At 40.3% G+C, this 19,311-nt stretch overlaps 2 protein-coding genes across 2 annotated transcripts; both read left to right on the top strand.

Annotated features, from left to right (window-relative positions):
* Window positions 1–3,668: 3,668 nt before the first annotated feature.
* Window positions 3,669–8,190, top strand: LOC311507624 (endoplasmic reticulum chaperone BiP-like). The gene is made up of 9 exons (XM_084572038.1): window positions 3,669–3,742; window positions 5,045–5,199; window positions 5,303–5,534; window positions 5,985–6,122; window positions 6,235–6,347; window positions 6,435–6,825; window positions 6,918–7,155; window positions 7,245–7,412; window positions 7,509–8,190. The coding sequence occupies exons 2-9, from the start codon at window positions 5,084–5,086 to the stop codon at window positions 8,075–8,077; spliced, it is 1,965 nt and encodes a 654-aa protein (XP_084428164.1). The 5' UTR covers window positions 3,669–3,742; window positions 5,045–5,083; the 3' UTR covers window positions 8,078–8,190.
* Window positions 8,191–14,747: 6,557 nt separating this feature from the next.
* Window positions 14,748–17,873, top strand: LOC311507618 (endoplasmic reticulum chaperone BiP-like). Its single transcript, XM_084572031.1, has 8 exons — window positions 14,748–14,889; window positions 14,993–15,224; window positions 15,675–15,812; window positions 15,923–16,035; window positions 16,123–16,513; window positions 16,605–16,839; window positions 16,929–17,096; window positions 17,193–17,873. Exons 1-8 carry the CDS (start codon window positions 14,774–14,776, stop codon window positions 17,753–17,755), a joined length of 1,956 nt encoding a protein of 651 aa, XP_084428157.1. The 5' UTR covers window positions 14,748–14,773; the 3' UTR covers window positions 17,756–17,873.
* Window positions 17,874–19,311: the final 1,438 nt, after the last annotated feature.

Raw genomic sequence — 19,311 nt, 5'->3', positions numbered from 1 at the left:
ATGTTCCACCGTGAGTACGTCGGATGAGCGAATACTCCTCTTAAACACTTCAAAAAATTTGAGGCATGTGCTTCTTCTTGTCTCTCTGAAGATCCCTACCAGTCTCAGTCAATACACAGATCAGCCACAACATTAAAACCACTGACAGGAGAATTAAATAACATTGACCGTCTTGTAGTCTGCACAGTGGCGAGGTGATTAGCATTGATGCCTCATAGCAAGAAGGTCCTTAAATAACCTCAGGTGCCCATAGTTACCCAAATACCAAAAAATAAACCAAAATTTTAACTATGCAAATCTAAAAGAGCTCCTCAAAACAAATAACTAACAAAGAGTATCATCAAAAAATCTAATCTAAACAAAACACTTAAGTTAATCAAACAAATTTACTCATAATTAGCAAATTACTAACTTTACAAATAGCTCCTACAGCGGTCATATGAGCAAACAGATCATAAAAGCAAGGGCCATACAGTGAAATCTGTGTGTCAACTAACTGACCAAATGCCACAGTTTGCCTACAAAGTGTCAGGCAAACTAATTCTTACTACTAAACATTTCATTCCAGTGTCTGAGTAAAAGAGCAGCACCACATTAAGCAGCCATTCTGAGCCTTTTTCCTGGTGACCTGAGGGGGACTAAAGATCTGTCTGGACCTGTGCACACTAGTGATCACCTTCCTGGACACATTAGACAACATATTTAAAGGTAAGTCTATTTTCCTCTATGACCAATGTGTTAGGATGTGATTACAATATGGTGGTAAGTCATCCCTGTGAATAAATTGAGTGTTAGAGTACACTTTGGAGTGTGTTTTCAAGCAATAGTTTGACATTTTCGACGTCGAGTTAAATGTTCCGATTGTTACCACGCTATACTAAATAAAGCTACAGCTAGCAGCTGGCCAGCTTAGCTTAGCATAGATAATTGAAACGGGTAGAAACAGTTAGGCTGGCTCTGGCAAGTATACCTACCAGCACCTCTAAACATCACTGCTTAACATGTCTCATTTAGTTAATCCATACAAAAGGTAAAGTGTAAAAAATACATGTTTTGGTTTTAAGGGCGTTTGTAAAATATTCACTTAGTGAGGAGTAAGTAATTGGTTCAGAGTTATGGTGGATCAGTGCATTGGGTTGTTGGTCAGAACAATGCACAAACACAGGGAATCCAGTTATGTTCATTTATTGTTTTAAGCTGGTTGAATTCTGATGAAAAAGGAGAAAATGAAAGAACAACAAATATTAATCCACACAACTCAAACATAAGGATCAATTAACAAGTAAACAGAAGAGATTTGATCGAAACAAAACACTGCTCAACTTAGTAAAAGGTAGAACTTAACATATATAGTATTAATTTAACTATTAAATATACTAAGAGTGTGTGGAATAAAAGGAATAGCTTACATCAAATACACAGCTCAGACAATTGGAGATGAGTGATGAGGCCAGCCAGCTCCTTTGTTCTCAGGCAAGGGGAAAAGGACTCACACAAGTGAACTGGCTGCCTAAATAGACTTCAGGACTCCGCCCTCCACTGATGTGAGGGGAAGGAGGTGGGGATTTTCCACAGCGTTTATGTCTACTATTTATCCATGTATACTATGGACTATTTATTTTCAGGGCGCAGTGACTTCCTGATGTCTCCATGGTTGCCTGGTAACCTCTCGATGATGACAGGACTCCAGAAAGTTACTGTGCTTAGCCAAGAAATAGTCCAGCATAAGCCCCGTAACCACCACGTGCCAATTTTACTCTACAGATTGTGTACAGATTAAACAACCAAGATATAATGTTTTGATCAGGGATCTTAAGAGCTGCTAATACGTGGATTTTGTTACCTTTAGACAGAACCAGGCTAGCTATTTCAAGTGTTATGCTAAGTTAAACTAACCAGCTGCTGGCTGTATAGCTTCGTATTTACTCAACAGGATTGTAATGAGAAGATATGTCTTCTCATCCAATTCCAGGCAAAAGGCCTAGAGTAAGCATATTTCCTCAAATATCTTTTCCTTAAATGCTGTGGCTAATCTCTGTCAGCTTTGTGCAATAGTTAAAATTATTAGCGATTGTTTAATATGTTATGTCTGTCTGAAAATGTCCTGTGCTTTTGTTTTCCATGCAGCTCTACACCGAATTCCATAAGATCACCAATCAAAATCAGAATTTTCCTTCTTATACTCCTCAGCTGTTAAAACTCTACAATAAGAGGAAGACTGGACATTTCGGTGAGAAGATAGAAGTTTTGATGGCATATGAGGAACAGGTAAAAATATTTTTAGTGCATTACATTGATGGTGAACGTAAACAGCAGACCCTAACACCCCCTATGCATATCTTGTGTTTGTTTGTTCAGCAGGACAAGAACGACATCACTGTAGCTAGAACACCAGCCCTGGCTGGTTTACCACTGTACTTAAAGGAGGATTCATCAGAGGTCTTCAAAACTTTTTTCTGAAAACTTCATTAATAGGTTTAATAAAAAGTAAGCAGAGAGGAGTAAACTCTTTTTGGAGCTGTGAACACTGAAATGTTTGACCACTGAAATGTTGTGTATTCAGTGATTAGTGTTCAGAATTAAACTAAATAAACTGTTTAAGTTGTCTTAAAATGTGGATTTTTTACTTTTTGTTAATACGACTTGAAAGGTTTAAGGCAAACGGTTTCTGAACTGAGTAGCCACAATAGAGTTTGAAGTTGTCACAGCTAGAATGTAATAATTTGCTTAAGTAGAAAAAACTGAGTCAGTTCAACTTAAGTGGTAACATTTGTATGAAGAAGATGCATTCAATTTAGTCTTACTTTGTTCAGATAAATTGTATTAAAACATTTTAAATAGGTCTGGATAAATTCTGCATATGAGTGTAAAATACTTGATAGTTTAAGTTCAGTTAACTAGTGGAATTGGTACTGTTAACTTAATTTACCCAAGTTACCTCAACAATAAATAATGCTTAAATTATGTGAGTTAATAAACTTAAATGATTCAAGGCAATCGGTTTCCTCAAACAGTTTGAGTTGACTTGTCAGGTTCTGCAGTGTAGCAAATTAAATTTACAAGACTAACTTGTGGTCATATCACTCAAAAATATGCATCTAATTCAGTTCATGTTCGAGTCATTCATTCGTTCATCTTCTACCCGTTTATTCCTGTTAAGGGTCGCGGGGGTTTGCTGGACCCTTTCCCAGCTGTCATCGGGCGAGAGGCAGGGGTACACCCTGGACATGTCGCCTGTCTATTGTAGGGCTAACACAGAGAGACAGACAACCATTCACACACACACCTACGTGTCTTTGGATGATGGGAGGAAGAGTACCCGGAGAGAACCCACACAGACACAGGTAGAACATGTAAACTCCACACAGAAAGGCCCAGTCGTCCCATAGATTCGAACCCGGGACCTTCTTGCTGTGAGGCATCAGTGCTAACCACCTTGCCACTGTGACGCCGATGTTCGAGTCAAATAGTTAAAATAGTTTCACATATGCGAGAGGGCAACCGGTTTGGCCGGTCCTGCCAGTGAGGTGTCCCTTATCTATTTTTTAAGGAAGTTGGCAACCCTTGTCTGTAGACACAAACGGAGTCATCTGTGGAGCTATTTCAGCTCTTGTATTCTTTATGAAGCCACGATTTGAATTACACTACTTTTTTTAGATTTACCAGACACAGGTGTATTTCCACAAAGTATCGGTATCGGATCGGAAAGGAAATCGGTGGTATCGAACATCACTACATCAAGGTAATCCTTTTAATCCGATGTAATATTTCTATTTTCATGTCAAGACATGAAATGCAAATGAATACACATGCAGTGATGTCTCCTAAATGCAATGTGTGCAAATCGGACTGATTACCGCAAAGTGCAAACATCCAGATCGCTGAGTGGTATGTTTTGATTAGAGTAAGAGTCAGGTTACATTACTTACATTTGGATTTAAGTTGTCCCATTTTTGAACTTGTTTAGAGAATGAAAGTAATGTAAATTAGAGGTAATCAAAATGTTGTAATGTACCCTAATTGAGTTACATGTATTTGAATGACTGGAAAATCTGCTGTCATGACAAATATTCATTGAGATTTTTCATCTACTCATTTTTAGTTTTCACAGTGTTCAATGAAGATGTTTAATCAAGGTGTACAGAAGAATAAATGCACTTTACTTACACTTTATTTATTAGACTTTATTTATTTCCTTATATGCCGCTGTTTGGGGAAGATGTCACAGCTTATGCTATCAGGATTTTAACATTATTTTGCAAGTTTTCTTGATTAACCATCAGCCAGGGACCATTAGGTTATTTCTACCTCGCGGACCAGCGGCCATTTGTTATCATGTCTGTAAATAGTTGCTATCAAAAGTCTGAAACCACTTCACATTTGTGATAAATGATTTTCAATGGAGTTTATATGTAAGATATTGTATTCAGATGATTCATTGTAACCCAATGGAAAATTGATGCATGTGCCACAACATTTATGCATTAAACAAACTAAAAATATACATAACATGAAACATTAAAATGCAAATCAAAGATTTGGAATAGCAGATATGTCATGAAGATTTTGTGCAATATACAATCCTCTCTGAAAATATGAACAATATCAGAAAACACACTGCAACTCTAGCTCTAATTCGACTTTGACAATTGTTAACATTCATAAATTAAACTTCGGCATCTCAGTAGCAGCCTTCCCAAACACCGACATCAACTGTGGCATCTGTGGGAAATGTAACCCACTTTTATTAAAGGCTGTGATAATCATACAAGAAAGTACACAGACAACAAAGTAAGTTGCAAACTAAAGTTTTAGTAAATTAAGTTGCAAGTGATTCTCTTTTTTGAAGAGAATTGAAGATGAATTTGTTTACCACTATTCCTGACTGTGTCGGCAATGGGTCCATATCTCTCTGACACTGGATGTAACAATGAGAAAATAGGAACTGACAGAGGTTGTACTGCCTACATTTCGATGCCATGATTTGAGCCTGAGTCCGCATCATGAAGGAGGGGCCACGATTTAACAGATTTCTTCTCCGCAGGTCCTTTACACTGATTTGAATACGAATCAAAAACCAAAGATGAAGCTGCTGTGGGTTGTATTGCTGGTGACCTACACTGTGTTTGGCGATGACACAGATGAGAGCGAAAACGTGGGGACTGTGGTTGGAATCGACCTGGGGACCACCTACTCATGGTAAGAAATGGAAACTTCAAGCTTGATGTCAAAGACAATGTAATTATTGAAGTTTGAAATGAAAGGCCACTGAATAATAATCTCTAAAATGTTTTCCCTGTAGTGTTGGAGTGTTCAAGAATGGGCGTGTGGAGATCATTGCCAATGACCAAGGTAACCGCATCACCCCCTCATATGTGGCCTTCACCAGCAAAGGTGAGCGTCTGATTGGTGATGATGCCAAGAATCAGCTGACCTCTAACCCTGAGAACACAGTCTTTGATGCCAAGAGGCTCATTGGCCGTACTTGGAGTGACTCCTCTGTGCAGCAGGACATCAAGTATTTTCCTTTCAAGGTGAGTTTCTACTCCTCACAGTTTAAAGTGAAAGTTAAGGTTGAAGGATGTGTTGAGTAGATTCTCAGTGACAAGTACTGGTTTAATTGATGTCTGTTCCTCTTAAGGTAACTGAGAAGAAGCGCAAGCCCCATATCCAGGATGACATCGGTGGTGACCAGATGAAGACATTTGCTCCTGAGGGGATCTTTGCCATGGTGCTGAATAAGATGAAGGAGATTTCTGAAGCTTACCTGGGCAAAAAGGTACAAAATAAATGAAACCTATAGCACACAAGAAAATAATACACCTTTAAAGTATATAACAATTCTAAATGTCCAATGTCAAGTACTTTCCCTTCAAGGTGAGTTTCTACTCCCCATGGTTTAAAGTGAAAGTTAAGGTTGAAGGACGTTTTGAGTAATTTCTCAGTGACATGCACGAGTTTAATTGATGTATATTTCTCTTAAGTTAACTGAGAAGAAGAGCGAGCCCCATATCCAGGTTGACATCGGTGGTGGCCAGATGAAGACATTTGCTCCTGAGGAGATCTCTGCCATGGTGCTGACTAAGATGAAGGAGACTGCTGAAGCTTACCTGGGCAAAAAGGTACAAAATATATGAAACTAGTACACAAGAAAGTAATACAGTACACCTTTAAAGTATATACCAATTCTAAATGTCCAGTGTGTATTAAAATCTAATTTCTTATTTTCCCTAGGTCACACATGCTGTGGTCACCGTTCCTGCCTATTTCAATTATGCCCAGCGTCAGGCCACTAAGGATGCTGGAACCATTGCTGGTCTTAACGTTATGAGGATCATCAATGGGCCGTAAGTATCCGACAAAGAAATGAATTGTGCCATTTAAAATATTTCCCCCCTTACTCTATAATAATGTTCTATATTTATGTTCTTTAGAACCGCTGCTGCCATTGCTTATGGCCTGGACAAGAGGGATGGCAAGAAGAACATTCTTGTGTTCGATCTGGGCGGTGGCACCTTCGATGTCTCCCTCCTGACCATTGACAATGGTGTGTTTGAAGTCGTGGCCACCAATGGTGACACTCATCTGGGAGGTGAGGACTTTGACCAGCGTGTCATGGAACATTTCATCAAGCTGTACAAGAAGAAGACTGGCAAAGATGTCCACAAAGACAACCGCGCTGTGCAGAAGCTGCGTCGTGAGGTTGAGAGGGCAAAGAGGGCGCTGTCTTCCAAGCACCAGGCCCGAATTGAGATTGAGTCTTTCTTCGAGGGAGAAGACTTCTCTGAGACCCTGACCCGTGCCATGTTTGAAGAGCTGAATATGGTAGGTTATCAGTTTAGCTGTCACAACTCAACCCAGTTTTTAAAGCATAAAGTTTGACAAGGCTTTTAACCATATTGTCTTATCATTTCTAGGACCTGTTCCATTCCACCATGAAGCCTGTACAGAAAGTGTTGGAAGATGCTGACCTGAAGAAGTCTGACATTGATGAGATTGTCCTGGTTGGTGGCTCCACCCGTATCCCCAAAATCCAGCAGCTGGTGAAGGAGTTCTTCAATGGCAAAGAGCCCTCTAGAGGCATTAACCCTGATGAGGCTGTGGCATACGGAGCTGCTGTACAGGCTGGAGTGCTTTCTGGAGAGGAGGACACTGGTATGTGATTACATGTAGACTGTATTTGCTATACTGAAATGAGCTCTTCAAAATTTTCTTGTTTAGTAAATGAATTTCCTCTTTTGTAGGGGATGTGATTCTTCTGGATGTGTGCCCCCTGACTCTTGGTATTGAGACCGTTGGAGGAGTGATGAGCAAGCTGATCCCCAGGAACACTGTGGTGCCCACCAAGAAATCCCAGATCTTTTCTACAGCTTCTGATAACCAGCCTACTGTCACCGTTAAAGTCTATGAAGGTAAGGGGTTGATGTGATTTAAAATGAATATTTGTTTGATGACTCTGTGCACACGTATAGAAATGTTTAACAAGCCTGATTATTGGCTCTGTTTAGGTGAGCGTCCCTTGACAAAAGACAACCATCTGCTGGGTACGTTCAACTTGACCGGCATCCCTCCTGCTCCTCGTGGCGTACCACAGATTAAGGTCACATTTGAGATCGATTTCAACGGTATTCTGCGTGTCATTGCTGAGGACAAAGGCATTGGCAACAAGAACAAGATCACAATCACAAACGACCAGAACCGCCTCACTCCCGAGGACCTTGAACGCATGGTGTACGACGCTGAGCGCTTCGCTGATGAAGACAAGAAGCTGAAGGAGAGGATTGATGCCCGTAATGAGCTGGAGAGCTATGCCTACTCTCTGAAGAACCAGATTGGCGATAAGGAGAAGCTCGGTGGCAAGCTGTCCGATGATGATAAGGAAACCATTGAGAAGGCAGTTGAGGAGAAGATTGAGTGGATGGAGTCACACCAAGATGCTGACCTGGAAGACTTCCAGGCCAAGAAGAAGGAGCTGGAGGAGGTGGTTCAACCAATTATCAGCAAGCTTTACGGCAGCGCAGGTGGACCCCCACCAGAGGGTGCTGAGGGTGAACACGAAGACAAAGATGAGTTGTAGGCAGGTTTGAAGTCTTCTGTCGCCCCTTGCCCCTCTGATAGTGGCATCTGTACATATTAAACTGATGGGACTCAAATAGTGAGAGGAGAAGGAAGGAAGGGGTGGTGATAACAAGCAACCACATTGAATCTTCTGAAAGACTTTAAAATAAGTTTCAGTGTGTGAGAGGTGTTCTCTTCGCTGGAAGGCGGAGATATTTGTCAGCCCGGATATGACGCTTATTGCTGCTGTTCTCATGCAGATCTGATGTGATTCTGTAAAGGGGAGGGACTTAGTGGGGTGGGTAATGGGAGGGCAGACAGGCAGGTATTTGTGGGTACATTAAGTAGGGTGTCTGTGTGTTTACAGGCAACGCTCAAAGTTATTTATTAAATCTGGACATTGTACTCCTGGAAAGACGTTGTAATAAATGTTTGATACAAATTGTTGGTCGACTTCTGTAACATTCATTTATAAGTTTAGTCAAGACAGAAAAGTGTTTGGTCACTGAATAGTTCATCCAATTTTCACCACATCCTCAAACAACTAACACTCCTGCTTCCTGTTCCGCGAGCTCAATACATTTTATTTCAATATAAATCTTCATGTCACAACAGTCACATTACAGTCATTATGTAAGACGCTCTGAGTGTCCATTCCTCCAAATACAAAGGCCAGATGTATTATCTCAGAAGCTGTTGGGCTGCTGGCTTGTCCGTCTTCTCCTTTCCACTCACCACACACTTTCCATGGCAACAAACACATGGAGTGGTCCAGTCGATTAGGTGGCAAATCTCCTTTGAATTTCATCAGGACCCATCTACTTTTGTCTGCAACCAAAGAGAAACCTTAAAATATACTTAAACAGAATATATATGGAATAAAAATGGTTTGGGCCATAGATGCCGACTTTCAGGTTGACTTCAGAAAATGATAAGTTTAAAATAACACTTTGACATTTTGGAGAAAGTGCTTGAAGACATTTACTTGCTTAGAATGATGAAAGACAGGGAGTCTTTGTCGAGTAAGACAATCCACTTCTCAGCTGGTACACAGTTCTCTGAAAGTTCACTTTATGCTTGATATGTTTAATCTGTAGAAAAACTGAAGTACAGAAAATTGTGGTCTTACTGGGGTTTACGTACCGGACGATTTGTTGGCCTTACTGAAAACGTCCAACAAATGATTCCAGCAAAGAGACGCTTACTGATTTAGTTGAGATGAATGAACATATCAGTTAGTATTCAGTCTTTATGCTAAGCTAACTAGCTGCAAGCTGTTAGCTCTCACGCTGCCTTCAAGTGAAACTCGTGAGCTTGTGGTTAGGACATGGGAAGTTGTGTACATGACTCGTGAACGCTGACGCTGATTTGGACCACAGATCAACACCTTGTGCTATTGTTTTTAGTCAGGGCATGAAATTGGCACCCGCCCACCCGCCAAATGCGGGTAACTTTTGTGATTGGCGGGTGAAACTGTCAATCTACCTGCCACGTTGGCGGGTAGTCAATAAGACAACACAACACTGAGCAAGTGACCTGACTGATTGTTGTTGTTTATCTAAATGTTATTCAGTCAAAATATTAGACTCTTGTCTTTAAAAAGCAACATGAACTTATAATATGTACAAACTTAAAAATAGTCTTTTGATATAAATGTGATGAAAATCTAAAATGTAAATAAAAAAAAATTTAAACTGAATACACTACAGTGACTAATGGATTGCAGTTAACTAAATAAATGAGACCGTCAGTGAGATGATTGGCTGTTTGTATTTATGTTATTTTTTATTCTAAATGCCTGCCACGACACCAGGTCAGATACAGTTGTAATCATTATGGAGGTCTAGTCATAAATGAGATTGGTTAAGTTGGTTAATAACCAGACAGCACTTTAATGTGTATTCTGTACAAGTTCAAGAACCATTCTTATGCATTTTCTGAGTCGTTCACCTTTATTTTAGGCACAAAAAAATTTTGGCTGGTAAAAAACTACTGTGGCAGGTGGATTTCAAAATCCACCTGCCACAGTGGCTGGTGGCCAAAAAAGTTAACTTCAGGCCCTGTTTTTAGTTGTTCCTAATCCATCTTTGTGTGTGTGCCTGTGTCAGGCTGCATCCTGCTGGGGATGGCGGCTATCATCAAGGAATGTCATTGGGGTCGGGGTGCCTGGTCTGGCCCAGGTGGGGGGTACATGTCTAAAGGTTGCCCAGCAGAACATTGAATTGTCACAAGATGGTCATTCATTCATTCATCTTCTGTAACCGCTTATTCCTGTGAAGGGTCTGCTGGCAGTGTCCCGCTGATGGCGATATTTCAAAAGGTGTTGAATAAAACAATCCATGCTGATCATAAGTCTATAATCCAAGAAGATCCAATCTGTCCAACGATGTAGAATCCTTCCTTTGCGTCAAGGGGCAGGTTTTTTCCTTGTTGTAGTTGTAGTGACCATTTGTCCAGAAAAAAAAAACTAATTCAACTTTAAATCAAACATAATCAAAGGACCACTGATGCACCATGAGGATGTAGTTTAACGCAGGCAAAAGAAGATGAATGTTCATACCAGATCTTGCGTTTGGTGGTGATTTATTTCAACAATAACAAAACAAAAGGACAAAGAAAGTCGTGGCTGCTGGATCCTCCTTGCACTGGTAAAAAAACATAGGCCCACCCAGGTGCATGCTGGTCCTCAAGGTGCCTACCTCCTTAAATAACCTAAGGTGCCCACAGTTACCTAAATACCAAAAAATAAACCAAAATTTTAACTATGAAAATCTAAATATCCTAAACGAATAACTAACAAAGAGTATCATCAAAAAATCGAATCTAAACAAAACAAACACTTAAGTTAATCAAACAACGTTACTCATAATTAGCAAATTAAATTTACAACTAAGAGTTGTGGTCATATCACTCAAAAATATGCGTCTAATTCAATTCATGTTCGAGTCAAATAGTTAAAATAGTTTCACATACGCAAAAAAGGGCTAAAAAAAATCACCATGCCGGGAAGTCCGAAGGCAACCGGTTTGGCCTGCCAATGAGGTGTCCCTTATTTATTTTTTGAGGACGTTGGCAACCCCAGTCTGTTGACACAGTGGCAGAGCGTAAACGGAGTCATCTGTGGAGCTATTTCAGCTCTTGTATTCTTTATGAAGCTACGATTTGAATTACACTACTTTTTACACATGCGGTGACGTCTCCTAAATGCGATGTGTGCAAATCTGACTGATTACCACATTCCAACGAGCAACCACTCAGACAATCACGGGCCTCCGCGACGGGAAAGAAGTGACAGCTTATAGAGAGAGCGCGGTTCATTAAACATCAGTTCACAGAGGCAAGAATTCAGAACAGACAAAAGGAGAGACACAACTTCTACGAGAGGCTAATACCAGGTGAGACACCGGCAAGGCCGTTCATTCATTGACACAACTTCTAGGTATGTTTAAAGTTTAAACATTCGGGTTAATATGGTAATGCAGCTATGCGATGTTTTGTAAATCTAAACAGTTTAGTTATTAAGCTAATAAGCAGTTAAGATAACGTTTGACTACCGTTGTAGCTGTCCCTTTGAATCACTGAAGGGCGGAGAGTCACGTCCTGGTGCTTAAATGCTTTCATTATTACACACCGTGAAAACTGTAAGTAATTAATGCAAAAAGGAAGAAAATTAGTGAACCAAAACTACAAACAAATACACAAATAAAATCGTTGAGAAAAATCCCATTAGATATCAATAAACTATTTTCTATATAATCCCCATGCTCCAGCTATTTAATATAAAATACATTCATTAATTTACATAAATTTCAAATTTAAGAGGGATGATTGTTAAAATTAAACAAAACATTTTACGCGCGTTAATAAAATGGTATGAGCCAGTCCAGATGTGTTTTTGTTTACTTATTCAGTTTCTTTATATCCAATAAAGGTTCAAAAAAGTTTCACTTTCTTTATGTTCATGTTATAAAGCGCAGGTTTGTGCAAGAACAAGAAGTTACGCACGTGAGTCATTTGACGGCACTTTCAATAAAACGATTACAAATTGACATGCTTTAATATCATACTCATATAGCCTGCACATCATTTAGCATTTTAAGCTCAATAAATTCAGATAATATTTGACCAGAATTTCAAACATTTGTCCGGTAAATTGACAACCTGCCGGTCACGTTGTCCGGTGGCAATTTTTTCTAGCGGAAACCCTAAAACTAAATCCAGCTTCACACAGATATGTGCTTGCTCAAGGAATCAACCGTTTTAGGGCACACATTGACATCTCTGGATACTCATCTCTGGCTCCAAAGCAGAATTCCTCCACTGCCACTCACGAAGGTAATCGCTGATGCGGTTTTGTCATATGACAGAAAGCTGTCGATTGTGCAGTCACGTGATCGCCGCCGTCAATCAAGATGTGCCAACTCAGATATTTTTATATGCTGCATTTTCTTTGAACTCAATTTATATTCATGAAAAGTGAAAGTGAAAGAATACAGTTGTTTAAGATTGTGTGTGGTGTTTTTAATCATGATTTAAAAAAGAATAATAATTAGTTGAAAAAAATATTTTTTTTTATCAATTACTAGACATTTCAGACGACCCCATTTTAATTCCAGGCAACCCCACGTGGTCCCGACCCCAAGGTTGAAAACCTCATTTTCTGTGGCACCCTCAATGCCACGGGCAGATGCCACTGTTTAGGGGAGATGCCACTGCTTATGCTACTGTTTGGCGGAGATGCAACAGCCAGGGTTGGGTCAGATTACTTTGAAATGTAATCCATTACTGACTACAAATTACATGGCAATTTTTGTAATCAGTAACGTAATCAGTTGGATTACCAAAAACATGTAACGTAATCTGATTACTTTTAGATTACTTCAATAAATATGCACCTTAAGTAAAAGACACCGTCACAGAATTGAACAATGAATTCTCTTTTTATTTTCCTCTTTATTATTTCATTACAAAACTTTTTGTTCTCAGTAAAGCTGAGAAAGCATTCCTTTGTGAATGAACTAAAAACTGTATTAACTAAAAACTTTAGATTTATTACTAAGTACTTTCTTTACTCTGAACATATCCATTTTTCAGACCATATCCTCATATCAACCTGTTTAACTCTTTTCTCACATCATACTGAATGTTTACAACTAAAAACATTCCTAAAACATTTTTCTATCTTTTCTCATATTTCTCTTTCTGAACATTTCTCATAACATATCCACAACATGTCTTTCAAAATCTCAAAATAAGTCTGTAAATAAGTCTGTAAACATATCATAGAACAAAAGTGAACATGTTCTTTTTACAACATATTTGGATTTTTTCATGCCCAGGCTGTCATAAACAAGTTGCATTGTTTGCATGATAAAATGTAATCAGGTAATCCCCAACAATGTAACTGTAATCTGATTACACAATTTTTGTATTGTAATCTGGGCTGATTAGAGTTACTTGATTTTTGTAATCTGATTACGTAATCCAGATTACATGTAATCCATTACTACCCAACCCTGTCAACAGCTGATGCTGCTGTTTGGGGGTATGGGGGGAGATGCCACTGTTCAGGGGAGATGCCATTGCTTACGCTGCTGTTTAGGGGAGATGCCACGGCAGATGTTGTAATGTAGCCAATTGAGTTACATGTATTTGAATGACTGGAAAATCTGCTGTCAAATATTCATTGAGATTTTCATCTCCTCATTTTTAGTTTTCACAGTGTTCAATGAAGATGTTTAGTCAAGGTTTACAGAAGAATAAATGCACTTTATTTACGCTTTATTTATTACACTTTATTTATTTCCTTATATGCCACTGTGGGGAAGATGTCACTGCTTGTGCTATCAGGATTTTAGCATTGTTTTACAAGGTTTTCTTGATTAACCAGGGACCATTAGGTTATTTCTACCTCGCAGACCAGCAGCCATTTGTTATCATGTCTGTAAATAGTTGCTATCAAAAGTTTGAAACCACTTCACATTTGTGATGAATGATTTTCAATGGAGTTTTATGTAAGATACTGTGATCAGATGATTCATTGTAACCCAATGGAAAATTGATGTATGTGCCACAACATTTATGCATTAAACAAACTAAAAATATACATAACATGAAACATTAAATTGCAAATCAAAAGATTTGGAATGTATGTCATGAAGATTTTGTGCAATATACAATCCTCTGAAAACATTAACAATATCTGAAACCACACTGCACTTTCAAATGCAAAAAATACGTCATGAAAATGCTACCTCTAGCTCTAATTTGACAGTTGTTAACATTCATAAATTAAACTTCGCCATCTCAGTAGCAGCCTTCCCAAACACCGACATCAGTTGTGGCATCTGTGGCAGTTGTAACCCTTTTTTGGTAAAGGCTGTGATAATCATACAAGAAAGTACACAGACAACAAAGTAAGTTGCAAACTAAAGTTTTAGTAAATTAAGTTGCAAGTGATCCTCTTTTTTGAAAAGAATTGAAGATGAATTTGTTTACCACTATTCCTGTCTGTGTCGGCAATGGGTCCATATTCTCCCCCACTCTGACACTGGATGTAACAATGAGAGAGGAGGAACTAGCAGAGGCTGTACTGCCTTCGTTTCAATGCCATGATTTGAGCCTGAGTCCACATCATGAAGGAGCGGCCACGATTTAACAGATTTCTTCTCCGCAGGTCTTTTTCACTGATTTGAACACGAATCAAAAAGCAAAGATGAAGCTGCTGTGGGTTGTATTGCTGGTGACCGGCACTGTGTTTGCTGATAACGACAACAAGAGGAAAAATGTGGGGACTGTGATCGGAATCGACTTGGGGACCACCTACTCATGGTAAGAAATGGAAACTTCAAGCTTGATGTCAAAGACGATGTAATTATTGAAGTTTGAAATGAAAGGCCACTGAATAATAATCTCTAAAATGTTTTCCCTGTAGTGTTGGAGTGTTCAAGAATGGGCGTGTGGAGATCATTGCCAATGACCACGGTAACCGCATCACCCCCTCATATGTGGCCTTCACTAGCAAAGGCGAGCGACTGATTGGTGATGCTGCCAAGAATCAGCTGACCTCTAACCCTGAGAACACGGTCTTTGATGCCAAGAGGCTGATTGGCCGTACTTGGAGTGACTCCTCTGTGCAGCAGGACATCAAGTATTTTCCCTTCAAGGTGAGTTTCTAGTCCTGATGGTTTAAAACGAAAGTTAAGGTTGAAGGATGTTTTGAGTAATTTCTCAGTGACATGCTTGGTTTAACTGATGTATATTCCTCTTAAGGTAACTGAGAAGAAGAGCAAGCCCCATATCCAGAGAGACATCAGTGGTGGCCGGATGAGGAAATTTTCTACTGAGTGGATCTTTGACATGGTGCTGACTAAGATGGCAGAGACTGCTGAAGCTTACCTGGGCATACAAGTACAAAATAAATTAAACCTATAGTACACAAGAAAAGTAATACATCTTTAAAGTATATAACAATTCTAAATGTCCAGTGTCAAGTATTTTCCCTTCAAGGTGAGTTTCTACTCCCCATGGTTTAAAGTGAAAGATAAGGTTGAAGGATGTTTTGATTAATTTCTCAGTGACATGCACTGGTTTAATTGATGTATATTTCTCTGAAGTTAACTGAGAAGAAGAGCAAGCCCCATATCCAGGTTGACATCGGTGGTGGCCAGATGAAGACATTTGCTCCTGAGGAGATCTCTGCCATGGTGCTGACTAAGATGAAGGAGACTGCTGAAGCTTACCTGGGCAAAAAGGTACAAAATAAATGAAACCTATAGTACACAAGAAAGTTATACACCTTTAAAGTATATAACAATTCTAAATGTCCAGTGTGTAATAAAATCTAATTTCTTATTTTCTCTAGGTCACACATGCTGTGGTCACCGTTCCTGCCTATTTCAATTATGCCCAGCGCCAGGCCACTAAGGATGCTGGAACCATTGCTGGTCTTGATGTTATGAGAATCATCAATGGGCCGTAAGTATCTGACAAAGAAATGAAATGTGCCATTTAAAATATTTCCCCCCTTACAATATAATAATGTTCTATATTTATGTTCTTTAGAACCGCTGCTGCCATTACTTACGGCCTGGACAAGAGGGATGGCGAGAAGAACATTCTTGTTTTCGATCTGGGCGGTGGCTTCTGCGATGTCTCCGTCCTGACCATAGACAATGGTATGTTTGAGGTCGTGGCCACCAATGGTGACATTCATCTGGGAGGTGAGGACTTTGACCAGCGCGTCATGGAGCATTTCATCAAGCTGTACAAGAAGAAGACTGGCAAAGATGTCCGCAAAGACAACCGCACTGTGCAGAAGCTCCGTCGTGAGGTTGAGAAGGCAAAGAGGGCACTGTCTGCCCAGCACCAGGCCCGAATTGAGATTGAGTCTTTCTTCGAGGGAGAAGACTTCTCTGAGACCCTGACCCGTGCCAAGTTTGAAGAGCTGAACATGGTAGGTTATCAATTTAACTGTCACAACTCAACCCAGTTTTTAAACATAAAGTTTGACAAGGCTTTTAACAATATTGTCTTATCATTTCTAGGACCTGTTCCGTTCCACCATGAAGCCCATACAGAAAGCGTTGGAAGATGCTGACCTGAAGAAGTCTGACATTGATGAGATTGTCCTGGTTGGTGGCTCTACCCGCATCCCCAAAATCCAGCAGCTGGTGAAGGAGTTCTTCAATGGCAAAGAGCCCTCTAGAGGCATCAACCCTGATGAGGCTGTGGCATATGGAGCTGCTGTGTGGGCTGGAGTGCTTTCTGGAAGGTACACTGGTATGTGATTACATGTAGACTGTATTTGCTACACTGAATTGAGCTCTTGACGTTTTTCTGGTTTACTAAACGAATTTCCTTTTTTGTAGGGAATGTGGTTCTTCTGGATGTGTACCCCCTGACTCTCGGTATTGAGACCGCTGAAGGAGTGATGAGCAAGCTGTTCCCCAGGAACACTGTGGTGCCCACCAAGAGGTCCCAGATCTTTTCTACATTTTCTAATAACCAGCGTGAGGTCCCCATTAAAGTCTATGAAGGTAAGGGGTTGATGTGATTTAAAATGAATATTTGTTTGATGACTCTGTGTATGTATATAGAAATGTTTAACAAGCCTGATTATTGACTCTATCTAGGTGAGTGTCCCTTGACAAAAGACAACCATCTGCTGGGTATCTTTGACTTGACTGGCATCCCTCCTGCTGCTCGTGGCGTACCACAGATTGAGGTCACATTTAAGCTTGATGTCAACGGTATTTTACGGGTCACTGCTGAGGACAAAGGCACCGGCAACAAGATCACAGTCATGGACGACCAGAACCACCTCACTCCCGAGGACATCGAACGCATGGTGAACGACGCTGAGCGCTTCGCTGATGAAGACAAGAAACTGAAGGAGAGGATTGACGCCCGTAATGAGTTGGAGAGCTATGCCTACTCTCTGAAGAACCAGATTGGCGATAAGGAGAAGCTCGGTGGCAAGTTGTCAGATGATGATAAGGAAAAGATTGAGAAGGCAGTGGAGGAAAAGATTGAGTGGATGGAGTCACACCAAGATGCTGACCTGGAAGACTTCCAGGCCAAGAAGAAGGAGCTGGAGGAGGTGGTTCAACCAATTATCAGCAAGCTTTACGGCAGCGCAGGTGGACCCCCACCAGAGGGCGCTGAGGGTGAACACAAAGACAAAGATGAGTTGTAGGCAGGTTTGAAGTCTGCTGTCGCTCCTTGCCCCTCTGATAGTGGCATCTGTACATATTAAACTGATGGGACTCAAATAGTGAGAGAAGCGGTAGGGAAGGGGTGGCGATAACAAGTAACCACACTGAATCTTCTGAAAGACTTTAAAATAAGTTTCAGTGTGTGAGAGGTGTTGTCTTCGCTGGAAGGCGGAGATATTTGTCAGCCCGGATATGAGGCTTATTGCTGCTGTTCTCATGCAGACCTGATGTGATTCTGTAAAGGGGAGGGACTTAGTAGGGTGGGTAATGGGAGGGCAGATAGGCAGGTATGTGAGGGTACATTAAGTAGGGTGTCTGTGGGTTCAAGGGCTCCTTAAGTTCACAGGCAACGCTAAAAGTTATTTATTGAATCTGGACATTGTACTTCTGGAAAGACATTGAAATAAATGTTTGATACAAACTGTTGGTTGACTTCTGTAACAATTGATTTATGAATTTAGTGTAGATAGAAAAGTGTTTGGTCACTGAATAGTTCATCCAATTTTCACCACATCCTCAAACAACTAACACTCCTGCTTCCTGTTCCGCAAGCTCAGTACATTTTATTTCAATATAAATCTTCATGTCACAACAGTCACATTACAGTCATTATGCAAGACACCCTGAGTGTCCATTCCTCCAAATACAAAGTCCAGATGTATTATCTCAGAAGCTGTTGGGCTGCTGGCTTGTCCGTCCTCTCCTTTCCCCTCACCACACATCTTCCATGGCAACAAACACATGGAATGGTCTCGTCGATTAGGTGGCAAATCTCCTTCAGATTTCATCAGGACCCATCTACTTTTGTCTGCAACCAAAGAGAAAACTTAAAATATATTTGAACAGAATATATATGGAATAAAAATTATTTGGGCATTAGATGCCGACTTTCAGGTTGACTTCAGAAAATGATGAGTTTAAAATAACACTTTGACATTTTGGAGAAAGTGCTTGAAGACATTTACTTGCTTAGAATGATGAAAGACAAGGAGTCTTTGTCCAGTAAGACAATCCTAGTCTCAGCTGGTACACAGTTCTCCGAAAGTTCACTTTATGCTTGATATGTTTAATCTGTACAAAAACTGAAGTACAGAAAATTGTGGTCTTACTGGGGTTTACGTACCGGACGATTTTTTGGCCTTACTGAAAACGTCCAACAAATGAAAACGATTCCAGCAAGAGACGCTTAGTGATTTAGTTGAGATGAACGAACATATCAGTTAGTATTCAGTCTTTATGCTAAGCTAACTAGCTGCTAGCTGTTAGCTCTCACGCTGCCTTCAAGTGAAACTTGTGAGCTTGAGGTTAGGACATGGGAAGTCGTGTACATGACTCGTGAACACTGACGCTGATTTGGAGAACAGGCCAACACCTTGTGCTATTATTTTTAGTTTTACCTAATCCATCTTTGTGTCTTTGCCTGTGTCAGGCTGCATCCTGCTGGGGATGGCGGCTACCATCAAGGAGTATCATTGCTATGGGGTGGGGGTGCCTGGTCTGGCCCAGGTGGGGGGTACATGTCTAAAGGTTGCCCAGC

Source organism: Chelon labrosus (genome assembly GCF_963514085.1).
Source record: "Chelon labrosus genome assembly, chromosome: 22".
Taxonomy (NCBI): domain Eukaryota; kingdom Metazoa; phylum Chordata; class Actinopteri; order Mugiliformes; family Mugilidae; genus Chelon; species Chelon labrosus.
This window is presented reverse-complemented; position numbering and strand designations above follow the sequence as displayed.

What these genes read in the sequence shown, in the direction of transcription:
- LOC311507624 (XM_084572038.1), top strand. Translation starts at nt 5,084, where the DNA reads ATGAAGCTGCTGTGGGTTGTATTGCTGGTGACCTACACTGTGTTTGGC. An exon ending in CTGGGGACCACCTACTCATG is followed by an intron (nt 5,200 to 5,302) that starts GTAAGAAATGGA and finishes TTTTCCCTGTAG; the next exon opens with TGTTGGAGTGTTCAAGAATG. An exon ending in TTCTGGAGAGGAGGACACTG is followed by an intron (nt 7,156 to 7,244) that starts GTATGTGATTAC and finishes CCTCTTTTGTAG; the next exon opens with GGGATGTGATTCTTCTGGAT.
- LOC311507618 (XM_084572031.1), top strand. Translation starts at nt 14,774, where the DNA reads ATGAAGCTGCTGTGGGTTGTATTGCTGGTGACCGGCACTGTGTTTGCT. An exon ending in TTGGGGACCACCTACTCATG is followed by an intron (nt 14,890 to 14,992) that starts GTAAGAAATGGA and finishes TTTTCCCTGTAG; the next exon opens with TGTTGGAGTGTTCAAGAATG. An exon ending in CCCCATTAAAGTCTATGAAG is followed by an intron (nt 17,097 to 17,192) that starts GTAAGGGGTTGA and finishes GACTCTATCTAG; the next exon opens with GTGAGTGTCCCTTGACAAAA.